Genomic DNA, 17,253 nt, shown 5'->3' on the forward strand with positions numbered 1-17,253 from the left:
TCGATGGCAGTATTTGCTAGCAGCAGCAGAAAGATTCCTACAGTAGATTTAATGCAGTGGTTTTACTGTGACTTTTTGTAATTTCTTTAGACATACTATACTATGAAAGAATAAATGAAAAAAAGCCATAGTATTTCAAAAAAAGTCAGGGTATGTTATTTAGAAAAATAAATAATAATATTTCTAAAAATGTTTGTCCAAAACTTTTAAGTAATTCTGTATGTGGAGAACAAAATTAAAACTCCTGCTAGTATAGCATGCTGAAACAAGTCATAGCAAAGTAAAAAGTCACGTGACAATATGTCAGAAAACGTAGTATATTGTATCGTGTGCTGAAAACATTTGAAGAAACTTAACTTCCATTAAAAGACGACACTAACACGCATTTTGAAATTTGTTTTTTTTACTTAAAAAAGATCAAAATAAAGATGTACAATTAAAACCTCAAAAGAAGACGCCATGTTACTCTTCAGCTCGAAACAGACGGATGGCATATTACTCTTCAGCTCGAAACAGACGGATGGCATATTACTCTTCAGCTCGAAACAGACGGATGGCATATTACTCTTCAGCTCTAAACAGACGGATGGCATATTACTCTTCAGCTCTAAACAGACGGATGGCAGGACAAACAAAGGCATGACCTGAAATATCTCCAACAGTTTCCTCCTGCCTTTTGGGATTCAAACGGAAAACATCTAGAAACGACGTCATGTTCGTCGCCGGCTGCTGATGTGGCTTCTTGTATCCTATTGCAGATTGTCCCAAAAACAAAAAGAGATGAGGACACTTCAGTGGGAAGGACTGTCTGCTACGGTGTGTCCAGCCTCCCACAATCCACAGTGTTTCAATAAAGGAATAACTTTATTATCAACAAACAACCAGTAGCTTTCTCTGGAAACAGACACTTGAAATAACATATTGAGAAACAAATGGGCCTTTTTTTTTATCATCTTCCCTTCATAGTTTTCGCCTCACACACACATCTATGAAGATCTACACCCATATTGGACATTTAAAACCAGGAGACAGACACTTTAGTTCCTCGGTACAAAAAATAGATCAAAGAATGAGAAAAATAGTTATATTCTGACGGCAGAAAGTTTATAAATACTCATAATAAGCGTCTCTCTGGGTCTACACAGTGAGGGGGTTTTCTGTTTTTAAGGGTTGGGGGTGGAGCTACTTTAACATTCATCGTTGAATATATTAATGAATCTGGGTATCAGAGTATCTGGGCAGTCGATACCCCCTTTTCACATTTAGAGAATACAATAACACATAACACTTTAACTCCTTCATCATGTTTTTCATTATTGCGATTAATAAAATCTTATTTAAAGATGATTTTACAAAAAAACCACTGTCCGTCTGTCCACTACTGCTATGTACATCTGTTTAAAAAGCAAGCATGTTACACAGTCGTCTCTATGTACAGCTAAAGTATTTTTTCCACTGAATATACATATTTACTTATCTTCACAGTTTCTCCTATGTTTGCTCACATATTCAATATCATTAGATTTGTGTTATTATGAGTACAAATGTGTTTATTCTTCTCCTCACCGGGGCTACTGTCCTCCCGGTGTTGATATCTAGTTCTGCTCGAGTCCGTGGAGCAAATTCTGTTTTGAAAACAATCTTGATTGTAAGTTCAGTTTTTTTTTTTTATATTCCCGATTCACAGCAATCCCAAAAAAAGACTTTTCAAGTTTACAGTTTTCTGGTCTTTATCATATTTCATGATATTATTCCTCCTCGTCTGCTCCTCTTCACCAGGGAATGGCTCCATTGGATTCTCATTGGATTCCCATTGGATTTCCTTTTTGATTCAAACATCCCCGAAAAAGAAAAAAAGAAAATCTAGATTGTTCTGCTTCTGGTTTCCGTAGATTTCCGAGAAAAAAAAAATCATCGTTCGTTTGTCCTCTAACTTCCCGGATCCGTCTCGCCCTCGTTTCCGGTTCTCTTGGTAGTGAAGAAGTTTCTGGTAGTTTTCGTTGGCGGTGTGATTATTGTTATTTTTTTTTTCTGGTTTCAGGATTTAAGGCACTTGAGAGGTTTTTGGTTTTCACGGGAGTTCGGAGGAGACGAGGGCGAGGCCGGAGCTCTGGCGGATCGGAGGTCCCGTGTGGACGGCTTTCGGACAGTCGGGCGTCAAAACCCGTCCGTTCTCCCCGACACTTCCTGTGATGGACATACGGGCTTTATTCCTCATGGCCTCTGTGAAGGTCAGCTGAGGAAAAGAGACAGAAAGAGAGGTGTTTGTGAACAGAGACGAGGAAATAAGACACGTTTGATACGAAGCAGATTGGAGTCGTAGGACGGGTTCGAGATCAAGAGTTCTTATGAAGCTTTACTGGCGCTAATTATTGATTTTAATTGTGTAATAGTATCTTTATTTAGTGTCATTTTGTACGTTTATGCCCTTGTTTTGAAGGAAGTGTTGGGCGATGGTTGGTTAGCTATGTATTGGAGACAGGTGGAGGTGGGGTTGACGCACCATATTATTTTTACCAGGGAAAACCATACTGTGTATTATCTGTTTACATCTATATTTAGGAAGTAAAATATAAAACAACCACATGTTTCAGGTGTGGGCCATCTTCCGTTATACTTTTAGAATGATAGTTTGGACACCCCTGCTTTAGATAATGGCAGAAATGTAGGCTGTATAAAAATAATCTGTATAAACTATTTGCTTGTTTACCTCTCTGATCGTTTATCTGCTTGCGTTTGAATGATCAGATTTAGCCCGTTTCAACACCTTTAATGACTTCTGTCTCCAAGAAACGTAAGAACTAGAACTCCAGTCTGCTTCAGCATTATCTGTTCAAACCAACACTTGAATATAAAGACAGAAGTGTAGCAGGACAGACGTTTCAGAGCCATTCAGGACAGAATGAAGCCAGCCCTCATTACACAGTGATAGTGATAGACAGGGAAGCTGACTCAGCAACATCCAGCTAATGAAGGGTTTGAAGAGCTGATGGGGGACAGAAACACACCGAAAGAAAGAGTGTAATGGACGAAGACCTGGGGGAAATATATCCAGAGACAGAAAGCAGAGGCTCTGCATCGATAGCCGAGCTCCAGGGATTCCTCTCTTTATCTTAAAGTCATTGGAGTTGGGATTGACGCAACATATGTTTTTTTTACAAGGGAAAACCAGAAGAAAGGCAGCAGGGCATGATGGGTAAACACTATTGTTCTTTGGATTATTGGAATAGATAGATAGTAGTAATAATTTCTTCCATACATGTTTGGATTAAAATCAAGGCTTAATCGTCCGTTAAAAACATCCCAACATAACTAAGAGTTTTCGGGACCCTTACTCTCCAACAGCCCCAAATAAACAAACGTAAGAGTTGTTCTTATGATGCTAGCTGTTATTAAATGAAGCTCTGACCATCATTTCAGTTATTTTTAACATTTAACAGTAATCAATAAGAGGTGTAAGAAGTACCCAGATCTTAAACTACAGTGTGAAAAATACTCCACTGCTCATTTTCTATGTGAAGAACAAAGTACAGACAGGGACAGATGACCTGCATTTTGATGAAAGGTGTAGACGTGTGAACAAGTAAGACATTGGTCCTCATTTAACATGCCTTTCCTACCTACTAAATATCAGATTTTGATGCTCAAATATTGCATTTATCGTGTATTTTTGACTACTTTAAGTGACTGAAATGATAATTATCTCCGCTCCGAGGTCAGGATGAGGAATACTTTCAGATTTTTTTGTTTTTTGCCCGGAGATGTGTGACGCTAGCTTGATAAATGAGAACCAGCGTCATGTCTGAGGATGACTCAGCGCTTCCTGTCACATTGAGAGGACCAGGACGTCACATGACCACAAGAGCAGATCAGACAAGGAGGTGGGAAGCCATTTATAGCCACGTTTTCACCACAGTCACTGAGCAAAGGAAGGAGACGTTTCACTTACAGATAAGAGGGAGGGGCTTATCGGCAGACTTTACGTTCAACCGTCTACATTTAATCAGCTTCCCCGTCGTTAAAACCATCGCTAAACTGGGCTACGTCCTGGATGCTGGTTCTGGGACTCTTGGGGGTTAGAAAGGGGGTCTTGGGGCTGGGATTGGGACTCTTTGGACTTTTGGGGGTTAAAAAGGGGGTTTTGGGGCTGGGATATGGACTCTGGGGGGTTAAAAAGGGGGCTTTGGGGCTGGGATATGGACTCTGGGGGGTTAAAAAGGGGGTCTTGGGGCTGGTTTTGGGACTCTTTGGACATTTGGAGTTTAAAAAGGGGGTTTTGGGGCTGGGATTGGTACTCTGGGGGGTTACAAAGGGGGTTTTGGGGCTGGGATTGGAACTCTTTGGACTTTTGGGGGTTAAAAAGGGGGTTTTGGGGCTGGGATATGGACTCTGGGGGGTTAAAAAGGGGGCTTCGGGGCTGGAATATGGACTCTTGGGACTTTAAGGGGGTTAAAAAGGGGGTTTTGGAGCTGGGTTTTGGACTCTGGGGGCTCAGGTTGGGTTAAGAAGGGGGGTTTTGGGGCTCAGGGGGGTTAACATGGGGGTTTTGGGGCTGGGATTGGGACTCTTGATACTCTGGGGGGTTATAAAGGGGTTTCTGGGGCTGGTTCTGGGACTCTGGGGACATTTGGAGGTTAAAAAGGGGGTTTTGGGGCTGGGATTGGTACTCTGGGGGGTTAAAAAGGGGGTTTTGGGGCTGGTTCTTGGACTCTGGGGGCTCGGAGGGGTTAAAATAGGGGTTTTGGGGCTGGGATTGGGACTCTGGGGGGTTAAAAAGGGGGTCTTGGGGCTGGTTTTGGGACTCTTTGGACTTTTGGGGGTTAAAAAGGGGGTTTTGGGGCTGGGATATGGACTCTGGGGGGTTAAAAAGGGGGCTTTGGGGCTGGGATATGGACTCTGGGGGGTTAAAAAGGGGGCTTTGGGGCTGGGATATGGACTCTGGGGGGTTAAAAAGGGGGTCTTGGGGCTGGTTTTGGGACTCTTTGGACTTTTGGGGGTTAAAAAGGGGGTTTTGGGGCTGGGATATGGACTCTGGGGGGTTAAAAAGGGGGCTTCGGGGCTGGAATATGGACTCTGGGGACTTTAAGGGGGTTAAAAAGGGGGTTTTGGAGCTGGGTTTTGGACTCTGGGGACTCAGGTTGGGTTAAGAAGGGGGTTTTGGGGCTCAGGGGGGTTAACATGGGGGTTTTGGGGCTGGGATTGGGACTCTTGATACTCTGGGGGGTTATAAAGGGGTTTCTGGGGCTGGTTCTGGGACTCTGGGGACATTTGGAGGTTAAAAAGGGGGTTTTGGGGCTGGGATTGGTACTCTGGGGGGTTACAAAGGGGTTTTTGGGGCTGGTTCTTGGACTCTGGGGGCTCGGAGGGGTTAAAATAGGGGTTTTGGGGCTGGGATTGGGACTCTTGGTACTCTGGGGGGTTACAAAGGGGGTTTTGGGTCTCCACCTTCATTCTCTTGGCCTCGTTGCGGGACTTGTAGCAGAACTCGATGAGCGCCACCAGCATGGCGAGGCCCAGACCCCCCACCAGGATGTAGAAGACCCCCGCCACGTTGCTCAGACTGAGAGCCTGGGACGACTTGTCCTGGATGAAGAGAGAGGGACGTTAGCAGTAGCATTAGCATCGATACTTCACATGTGTACAGGAGTGTGTGGAAAATAACTCATCATGCACACACACACGTTTATCTGTTGGTACGATAAGCAGTCATTCATTTCACTGTAGCATCTGACTTTCCACACACACACACACACACACACACACACACACACACACACACACACACACACACACACACACACACACACACACACACACACACACACACACACACACACACACACACACACACACACACACACACACACACACACACACACACACACACACACACACACACACACACACACACACCACACACACACACACACACACACACACACACACACACACACACACACACACACACACACACACACACACACACACACACACACACACACACACACACACACACACACACACACACACACACACACACACACACACACGTATTTATTTTATTTTAAATGTACTTAGACAGGTTAAAAAACATCTCGCCCAAATAATATATATTGTTGACCAAATATTTCATCATGTTTTTCGCACAGTCTTAGCTGTAAAGGGCCTTTAAGCACTTTTCTTTCTGTAGAGATACTCACTTAAATATATTTTATATATATATATATATGTATATATCATATGTCTATATTGTCTGTTCTTAGGGTTAATACTTATTCAGTATTTTGTGATATTGTGTATATTGATATATGTATTTTCTACTGTTGATATGCATTTATTTACTGTTTACCACTGTTTCTATTATATTGTAATATATGTTTACCTTTGTGTAATACAAACTACATCTAATCTAAAAAACTGCTGACAGCATGCTCTGTGTATAATCTAAAGCAACAGGAAACGTGTTTTTAAAAAGCATTTAAAACTCCCTGCATGCTGAATCTGATCTCGTTCTTTAATTTGTCTGCAGCTTTCACCTCCTCACCCTTTTTATTCAAATGTATGCAGCTCTGACTCCTTATCTCCTCCCACACAAACTGCCTGTCATGCTTAAAGTCTCATTTTGCAGGTGTGTGTGTGTGTGTGTGTGTGTGTGTGTGTGTGTGTGTGTGTGTGTGTGTGTGTGTGTGTGTGTGTGCGTCCACATCTTGTGTTCGTGCTACTCAGAGGTGAAAGACTTTACTGAAGTGAAAGTACAAATACATTAATGTCCAAATACTCCACTACAAGTAAAAGTCCTACATTGTCCTACAAATATACTACAAGGATCAAAAGTACTCAATCTGAAGGAATATTGGTCTCCGTATGCGATGTATTTAATTTAAGTTTACTGCTGTCGGCGAACAAAGAAAAGTGCTAAAGTGCTAAAGTGCTAAAGTGCTAAAGTGCTAAAGTGCTAAAGTGCAAGTTATCCAGGACTCTCTTTTTTGACTTTGAGGGTGATTTGACCTCCTTGTACCTCCAACAGTTATTCCACTGGTTTGATCTTTAAAGATGCATTATGTTAATCAACGAGGTTGGGAGCGTTACTTCTAAAATGTAATCTGTTATAACTCCTAGTGAGCCGACAGCTGCTACGGTGTATTAATATACGTTCATTGTTTTTTAATCTGCAGCGCATTTCTTCTAATGGACATGTTTTTTACCTTTGGGACACCGTAGATACCTGTAACTAAATGTACACACCTGTAACTAAATGTACACACCTGTAACTAAATGTACACACCTGTAACTAAATGTACACAGTAACCTAATCTAGGTACTACAATATAAAAGTAATGTTTTATTACTATCTGTTACTTTTGGAGTACCTCCATATCAAATGCAAGTAGCCTAAATGAAAGCAGAAAATAAATAGCAGGCAGTTCATCTACATATAATATATTTATCTCTATTTTAAAATGCATTGTAACATTTTAATCCTCCTAGTAATCTCGTAATCAGATTTTTTTGATGTCTCTGTGGTCTTTTTTCGTACCCTAAATATCCCTTTATATAACTTATCATGTTTAAATGCATCTGAAGCTTTAAAATAAACGTAGTGGCCTAAAATATACATTATTTCCCTTTTAAATGTAGTGGAGTAGAAGTATAAAGTACCATTAAGTGGAAACACTTTGCTTTAAACTTGTATTTAAGTACAGTACTTGAGTAAATGCGCCTACAGGTGATATATTGTCTGTGATGTTCATGCCGTGTCTGTTTCTGCTGAGCAGCGTTACAGAGCGTGTGCGTGGAGACAGAGTGAGGAGGGGAGGCTGACCTTACTTCCCGAGTCCTTGGGTCCACACTCCCCTTTATCGTACCACCATTTGTTTTTCAGTTTGTCTAAGACTCCTGCTTCGCTCAGTTTCAATACGGCAAGGTTTACAGGCGTTCTTCAAATCACGGGGGTGGGGGTAGGGTGGGGAAAATAACATAAATAACATCATAGGACATGTTATTTTATGTTATTCAATCAGAAGAAGCCCAACAAAGAGCAGCTCAGTACTCTTTCAAAAGTGACGAAGCCGGGAGGGGCCCCACTCACGATACATGTCTCTTTGCTCTTTAATTGGGGGTTTAATTGGGAGATTTTAAAGGGGGCGGAGCTAACAGACATATAAACATGGGGCCCCCGGCTGCATCGCTTTTCTGTAACGGGCACATACTGCCGGGACCTTTTACTTACAAAAACAGAGGCTAGTACTGTCGACACAAAACTATTAGCGTGGGAAAACGTACTTTATGCTTAGAAGTACGTCTGAACCCCAAATATGATGCTACTTTATTATCCTCTGATAAATGACTCTGTAGACTCTTTTAAATCTAAAGACATTCCTGTTTGGGAAACTTGTGTGCTTTTATTCTATGTTTTTCTATTGTGTTTTTAGCACTTCTTAACACGTGCGTTGTGTGGTCATTTCATCTTGTATGATTCGTATGGATGCACTTTGTGACTGTCTGGGTAAAGCGCTTCATAAATACATTGTACTTACTTATTTGACTTACTTATGACATGTCTATTTTATACATGCTAATGATGGAAAGGACAAAAGGACCTGCCTTAAGTCTTTTGGGACAACATACATTATTTTTTGTTTTAAATGTGTGATTTTGAGAGATTTACAGTATTGCAGAACAAGTGTTTGTCCATCGCTCTGAAGTGAGAGCTGCTCCGCCTCGACATCTGCTCAAAGATTGGAGCTCAAACTTTTCAGAACCTCTAAGAATTCATCTGAGATACAGAGTCCCACAGTTTGAGTTAGACTGAAGTCAATCCTTAAGCTAAATACTGAGTTTAAAGCCAGATCAAATGTCATACAGTAAATAATATTGAACATATCGTCTTCAGCGATTGTAATCTTATCTTTAATGTCTGTTTCCTTATTTGTTGTCTTAATATTTGTCGTTTTCAATGTTGCTGTGACGCAAGAGGAATTTCAGACTTGATCCAACAATTAAGTATTATTGTATCGTATCGTATCGTATCGTATCGTATTGTATCGTATCGTATCGTATTGTATTGTATTGTATCGTATCGTATTGTATTGTATCGTATTGTATTGTATCGTAGTGTATTGTATCGTATCGTATTGTATAGTATAGTATTGTATTGTATCATATTGTATTGTATTGTATTGTATTGTATCGTATTGTATTGTATCGTATTGTATCGTATCGTATAGTATTGTATCATATTGTATTGTATTGTATTGTATTGTATCGTATTGTATTGTATCGTATTGTATTGTATCGTATCGTATAGTATTGTATCGTAGTGTATCGTATTGTATTGTATCATATCGTATTGTATTGTATTGTATCATATCGTATCGTAGTGTATTGTATCGTATCGTATTGTATAGTATAGTATTGTATTGTATCATATTGTATCGTAGTGTATTGTATCATATTGTATCGTATTGTATAGTATAGTATTGTATTGTATCATATTGTATCGTATCGTATTGTATTGTATCATATTGTATAGTATCGTAGTGTATCGTACTGTATCGTATTGTATTGTATTGTATCGTAGTGTATTGTATCATATTGTATCGTAGTGTATCGTATTGTATCATATTGTATCGTAGTGTATCGTATCGTATCGTAGTGTATCATATTGTATCATATTGTATCGTAGTGTATCGTAGTGTATCGTATTGTATCATATTGTATAGTATTGTATTGTATTGTATCGTATCATATTGTATCATATTGTATCGTAGTGTATCGTATTGTATCGTATTGTATCGTAGTGTATCATATTGTATCTTATCGTATTGTATCGTATCATATTTTATCGTATCCTATTGAATCGTATCGGAACATATTGTATTGTATTGTATCGTATTGTATCGTAGTGTATCGTATTGAATCGTATTGTATCGTATCGTATTTTATCGTATCCTATTGAATCGTATCGGAACATATTGTATTGTATTGTATCGTATTGTATTGTATCATATCGTATAGTATAGTATTGTATCGTAGTGTATCGTATTGTATCGTATTGAATCGTATTGTATCGTATCGTAGTGTATCTTATCGTATTGTATCGTAGTGTATCGTATTGTATCGTAGTGTATCATATTGTATTGTATTGTATCGTAGTGTATCGTATTGTATCATATTGTATCGTAGTGTATCGTAGTGTATCGTATTGTATCGTATTGTATCATATTGTATCATATTGTATCGTAGTGTATCGTATTGTATCGTATTGTATCGTAGTGTATCATATTGTATTGTATTGTATCGTAGTGTATAGTAGTGTATCGTATTGTATCGTATTGTATCGTAGTGTATAGTAGTGTATTGTATTGTATCGTAGTGTATCGTATTGTATCGTAGTGTATCATATTGTATCATATTGTATCATATTGTATCGTAGTGTATCATATTGTATCGTATCATATTGTATCATATTGTATCGTAGTGTATCGTATTGTATCATATTGTATCGTAGTGTATCGTATTGTATCGTAGTGTATCATATTGTATCGTATCATATTGTATCATATTGTATCGTAGTGTATCGTATTGTATCGTAGTGTATCGTAGTGTATCGTATTGTATCGTATTGTATCATATTGTATCATATTGTATCATATTGTATCATATTGTATCGTATTGTATCGTAGTGTATCGTATTGTATCGTAGTGTATCATATTGTATCATATTGTATCATATTGTTTCATATTGTATCATATTGTATCATATTGTATCATATTGTATCGTATTGTATCGTATTGTATCGTAGTGTATCGTATTGTAGTGTATCATATTGTATCGTATCATATTGTATCATATTGTATCGTAGTGTATCATATTGTATCATATTGTATCGTATCATATTGTATCGTATCATATTGTATCATATTGTATCGTAGTGTATCATATTGTATCATATTGTATCATATTGTATCATATTGTATCATATCGTATCATATCGTATCATATTGTATCATAGTGTATCGTATTGTATCGTATTGTATCGTAGTGTATCGTAGTGTATCGTATTGTATCGTATTGTATCATATTGTATCGTATTGTATCATATTGTATCATATTGTATCGTAGTGTATCGTAGTGTATCGTATTGTATCGTAGTGTATCATATTGTATCATATTGTATCATATTGTATCGTAGTGTATCGTATTGTATCGTAGTGTATCATATTGTATCGTATCATATCGTATCATATCGTATCGTAGTGTATCGTATTGTATCATATTGTATCATATTGTATCATATTGTATCATATTGTATCATATTGTATCGTAGTGTATCGTATTGTATCGTAGTGTATCGTAGTGTATCATATTGTATCGTAGTGTATCGTATTGTATCGTATTGTATCGTAGTGTATCATATTGTATTGTATTGTATCGTAGTGTATCGTAGTGTATCATATTGTATCATATTGTATCATATTGTATCATATTGTATCATATTGTATCATATTGTATCGTAGTGTATCGTAGTGTATCGTAGTGTATCGTATTGTATCGTAGTGTATCGTAGTGTATCATATTGTATCATATTGTATCGTATTGTATCGTATTGTATCGTATTGTATCGTAGTGTATCGTATTGTATCGTAGTGTATCGTAGTGTATCATATTGTATCATATTGTATCGTATTGTATCGTAGTGTATCGTATTGTATCGTAGTGTATCATATTGTATCGTATCATATTGTATCATATTGTATCGTATTGTATCGTAGTGTATCGTATTGTATCATATTGTATCATATTGTATCATATTGTATCATATTGTATCATATTGTATCATATTGTATCATAGTGTATCGTAGTGTATCATATTGTATCATATTGTATCATATTGTATCGTAGTGTATCGTATTGTATCGTAGTGTATCATATTGTATCGTATCATATTGTATCATATTGTATCGTAGTGTATCGTATTGTATCATATTGTATCGCATCATATTGTATCGTAGTGTATCATATTGTATCATATTGTATCGTAGTGTATCGTAGTGTATCGTATTGTATCGTAGTGTATCATATTGTATCATATTGTATCGTAGTGTATCATATTGTATTGTATTGTATCGTAGTGTATCGTAGTGTATCATATTGTATCGTATTGTATCGTATTGTATCGTATTGTATCATATTGTATCGTATTGTATCGTATTGTATCGTATTGTATCGTATTGTATCATATTGTATCATATTGTATCATATTGTATCGTAGTGTATCGTATTGTATCGTAGTGTATCATATTGTATCGTATCATATTGTATCATATTGTATCGTAGTGTATCGTATTGTATCATATTGTATCATATTGTATCGTAGTGTATCATATTGTATCATATTGAATCATATTGTATCATATTGTATCGTAGTGTATCGTATTGTATCGTATTGTATCGTAGTGTATCATATTGTATCGTAGTGTATCATATTGTATCGTATCATATTGTATCGTAGTGTATCATATTGTATCGTATCATATTGTATCGTATTGTATCGTATTGTATCATATTGTATCGTATTGTATCATATTGTATCGTAGTGTATCGTATTGTATCGTATTGTATCATATTGTATCATATTGTATCATATTGTATCGTAGTGTATCGTATTGTATCGTATTGTATCGTATTGTATCGTATTGTATCGTAGTGTATCATATTGTATCATATTGTATCATATTGTATCATATTGTATCGTAGTGTATCGTATTGTATCGTATTGTATCATATTGTATCATATTGTATCATATTGTATCGTAGTGTATCGTATTGTATCGTATTGTATCGTATTGTATCGTAGTGTATCATATTGTATCGTAGTGTATCATATTGTATCATATTGTATCGTAGTGTATCGTAGTGTATCGTATTGTATCGTAGTGTATCATATTGTATCGTATCATATTGTATCATATTGTATCGTAGTGTATCATATTGTATTGTATTGTATCGTAGTGTATCGTAGTGTATCGTATTGTATCGTATTGTATCATATTGTATTGTATTGTATCATATTGTATCGTATCGTATCATATGGTATCATATTGTATCGTAGTGTATCGTATTGTATCATATTGTATCATATTGTATCGTAGTGTATCATATTGTATCATATTGTATCATATTGTATCGTATTGTATCGTAGTGTATCATATTGTATCATATTGTATCATATTGTATCATATTGTATCATATTGTATCGTAGTGTATCGTATTGTATCGTATTGTATCGTAGTGTATCATATTGTATCGTAGTGTATCGTATTGTATCATATTGTATCGTAGTGTATCGTAGTGTATCGTAGTGTATCGTATTGTATCATATTGTATCATATTGTATCGTATCATATTGTATCATATTGTATCGTAGTGTATCGTATTGTATCGTATCATATTGTATCATATTGTATCGTAGTGTATCATATTGTATTGTATTGTATCGAAGTGTATCATATTGTATCGTAGTGTATCGTATTGTATCATATTGTATCGTAGTGTATCGTAGTGTATCGTAGTGTATCGTATTGTATCGTAGTGTATCATATTGTATCGTAGTGTATCGTAGTGTATCGTAGTGTATCGTATTGTATCGTAGTGTATCATATTGTATCGTAGTGTATCGTATTGTATCGTATCATATTGTATCATATTGTATCGTAGTGTATCATATTGTATTGTATTGTATCGTAGTGTATCGTAGTGTATCGTATTGTATCGTATTGTATCATATTGTATTGTATTGTATTATATTGTATCGTAGTGTATCGTATTGTATCGTAGTGTATCATATTGTATCATATTGTATCGTAGTGTATCGTATTGTATCGTATCATATTGTATCATATTGTATCGTAGTGTATCATATTGTATTGTATTGTATCGTAGTGTATCGTAGTGTATCGTATTGTATCGTATTGTATCATATTGTATTGCATTGTATTATATTGTATCGTAGTGTATCGTATTGTATCGTATCATATTGTATCATATTGTATCGTAGTGTATCATATTGTATTGTATTGTATCGTAGTGTATCGTAGTGTATCGTATTGTATCGTATTGTATCATATTGTATCGTATTGTATCATATTGTATCGTAGTGTATCGTATTGTATCGTAGTGTATCGTAGTGTATCGTATTGTATCGTAGTGTATCATATTGTATCATATTGTATCATATTGTATCATATTGTATCGTAGTGTATCGTATTGTATCATATTGTATCATATTGTATCATAGTGTATCGTATTGTATCGTATTGTATCGTATTGTATCGTAGTGTATCGTAGTGTATCGTATTGTATCGTAGTGTATCATATTGTATCGTATCATATTGTATCGTAGTGTATCATATTGTATTGTATTGTATCGTAGTGTATCGTAGTGTATCGTATTGTATCATATTGTATCATATTGTATCATATTGTATCATATTGTATCATATTGTATCGTAGTGTATCGTATTGTATCGTAGTGTATCATATTGTATCGTATCATATTGTATCATATTGTATCGTATTGTATCGTATTGTATCGTATTGCATCATATTGTATCATATTGTATCATATTGTATCGTAGTGTATCGTATTGTATCGTATTGTATCGTAGTGTATCGTAGTGTATCATATTGTATCGTAGTGTATCATATTGTATCATATTGTATCGTAGTGTATCGTAGTGTATCGTATTGTATCGTAGTGTATCATATTGTATCGTATCATATTGTATCATATTGTATCGTAGTGTATCATATTGTATTGTATTGTATCGTAGTGTATCGTAGTGTATCGTATTGTATCGTAGTGTATCATATTGTATTGTATTGTATCGTAGTGTATCGTAGTGTATCGTATTGTATCGTATTGTATCGTAGTGTATCGTAGTGTATCGTATTGTATCGTAGTGTATCATATTGTATCGTATCATATTGTATCATATTGTATCGTAGTGTATCATATTGTATTGTATTGTATCGTAGTGTATCGTAGTGTATCGTATTGTATCGTAGTGTATCATATTGTATCGTATCATATTGTATCATATTGTATCGTAGTGTATCATATTGTATTGTATTGTATCGTAGTGTATCGTAGTGTATCGTATTGTATCGTATTGTATCGTATTGTATCGTAGTGTATCATATTGTATCATATTGTATCATATTGTATCATATTGTATCGTAGTGTATCGTATTGTATCGTATTGTATCATATTGTATCATATTGTATCATATTGTATCGTAGTGTATCGTATTGTATCGTATTGTATCGTATTGTATCGTAGTGTATCATATTGTATCGTAGTGTATCATATTGTATCATATTGTATCGTAGTGTATCGTAGTGTATCGTATTGTATCGTAGTGTATCATATTGTATCGTATCATATTGTATCATATTGTATCGTAGTGTATCATATTGTATTGTATTGTATCGTAGTGTATCGTAGTGTATCGTATTGTATCGTATTGTATCATATTGTATTGTATTGTATCATATTGTATCGTAGTGTATCGTATTGTATCGTATCGTATCATATGGTATCATATTGTATCGTAGTGTATCGTATTGTATCATATTGTATCATATTGTATCGTAGTGTATCATATTGTATCATATTGTATCATATTGTATCGTATTGTATCGTAGTGTATCATATTGTATCATATTGTATCATATTGTATCATATTGTATCATATTGTATCGTAGTGTATCGTATTGTATCGTATTGTATCGTAGTGTATCATATTGTATCGTAGTGTATCGTATTGTATCATATTGTATCGTAGTGTATCGTAGTGTATCGTAGTGTATCGTATTGTATCGTAGTGTATCATATTGTATCGTATCATATTGTATCATATTGTATCGTAGTGTATCGTATTGTATCGTATCATATTGTATCATATTGTATCGTAGTGTATCATATTGTATTGTATTGTATCGAAGTGTATCATATTGTATCGTAGTGTATCGTATTGTATCATATTGTATCGTAGTGTATCGTAGTGTATCGTAGTGTATCGTATTGTATCGTAGTGTATCATATTGTATCGTAGTGTATCGTAGTGTATCGTAGTGTATCGTATTGTATCGTAGTGTATCATATTGTATCGTAGTGTATCGTATTGTATCGTATCATATTGTATCATATTGTATCGTAGTGTATCATATTGTATTGTATTGTATCGTAGTGTATCGTAGTGTATCGTATTGTATCGTATTGTATCATATTGTATTGTATTGTATTATATTGTATCGTAGTGTATCGTATTGTATCGTAGTGTATCATATTGTATCATATTGTATCGTAGTGTATCGTATTGTATCGTATCATATTGTATCATATTGTATCGTAGTGTATCATATTGTATTGTATTGTATCGTAGTGTATCGTAGTGTATCGTATTGTATCGTATTGTATCATATTGTATTGCATTGTATTATATTGTATCGTAGTGTATCGTATTGTATCGTATCATATTGTATCATATTGTATCGTAGTGTATCATATTGTATTGTATTGTATCGTAGTGTATCGTAGTGTATCGTATTGTATCGTATTGTATCATATTGTATCGTATTGTATCGTATTGTATCGTAGTGTATCGTATTGTATCGTAGTGTATCGTAGTGTATCGTATTGTATCGTAGTGTATCATATTGTATCATATTGTATCATATTGTATCGTAGTGTATCGTATTGTATCATATTGTATCATATTGTATCATAGTGTATCGTATTGTATCGTATTGTATCGTATTGTATCGTATTGTATCGTAGTGTATCGTATTGTATCGTAGTGTATCATATTGTATCGTATCATATTGTATCATATTGTATCGTAGTGTATCATATTGTATTGTATTGTATCGTAGTGTATCGTAGTGTATCGTATTGTATCATATTGTATCATATTGTATCATATTGTATCATATTGTATCGTAGTGTATCGTATTGTATCGTAGTGTATCATATTGTATCGTATCATATTGTATCATATTGTATCGTAGTGTATCGTATTGTATCGTAGTGTATCATATTGTATCGTATCATATTGTATCATATTGTATCGTAGTGTATCGTAGTGTATCGTATTGTATCGTATTGTATCATATTGTATTGTATTGTATCATATTGTATCGTAGTGTATCGTATTGTATCGTAGTGTATCATATTGTATCATATTGT

At 35.4% G+C, this 17,253-nt stretch overlaps 1 protein-coding gene across 1 annotated transcript in view; it reads right to left on the reverse strand.

Annotated features, from left to right (window-relative positions):
* Positions 1 to 282: 282 nt before the first annotated feature.
* Positions 283 to 17,253, reverse strand: part of LOC117490064 (glutamate receptor 4-like) — a 107,611-nt gene continuing 90,640 nt past the window's right edge. The window contains exons 14-15 of the mRNA XM_034139653.1: positions 5,446 to 5,583; positions 283 to 2,236 (exon numbers count right to left, since the gene is read on the reverse strand). Of these exons, the coding sequence (XP_033995544.1) occupies positions 2,072 to 2,236; positions 5,446 to 5,583 (303 nt within the window). The 3' untranslated portion in view covers positions 283 to 2,071. The remainder of the gene's footprint in view (positions 2,237 to 5,445; positions 5,584 to 17,253) is intronic.

The sequence above is a fragment of the Trematomus bernacchii genome, unplaced genomic scaffold (genome assembly GCF_902827165.1).
Source record: "Trematomus bernacchii unplaced genomic scaffold, fTreBer1.1, whole genome shotgun sequence".
NCBI classification, from domain to species: Eukaryota; Metazoa; Chordata; class Actinopteri; order Perciformes; family Nototheniidae; genus Trematomus; species Trematomus bernacchii.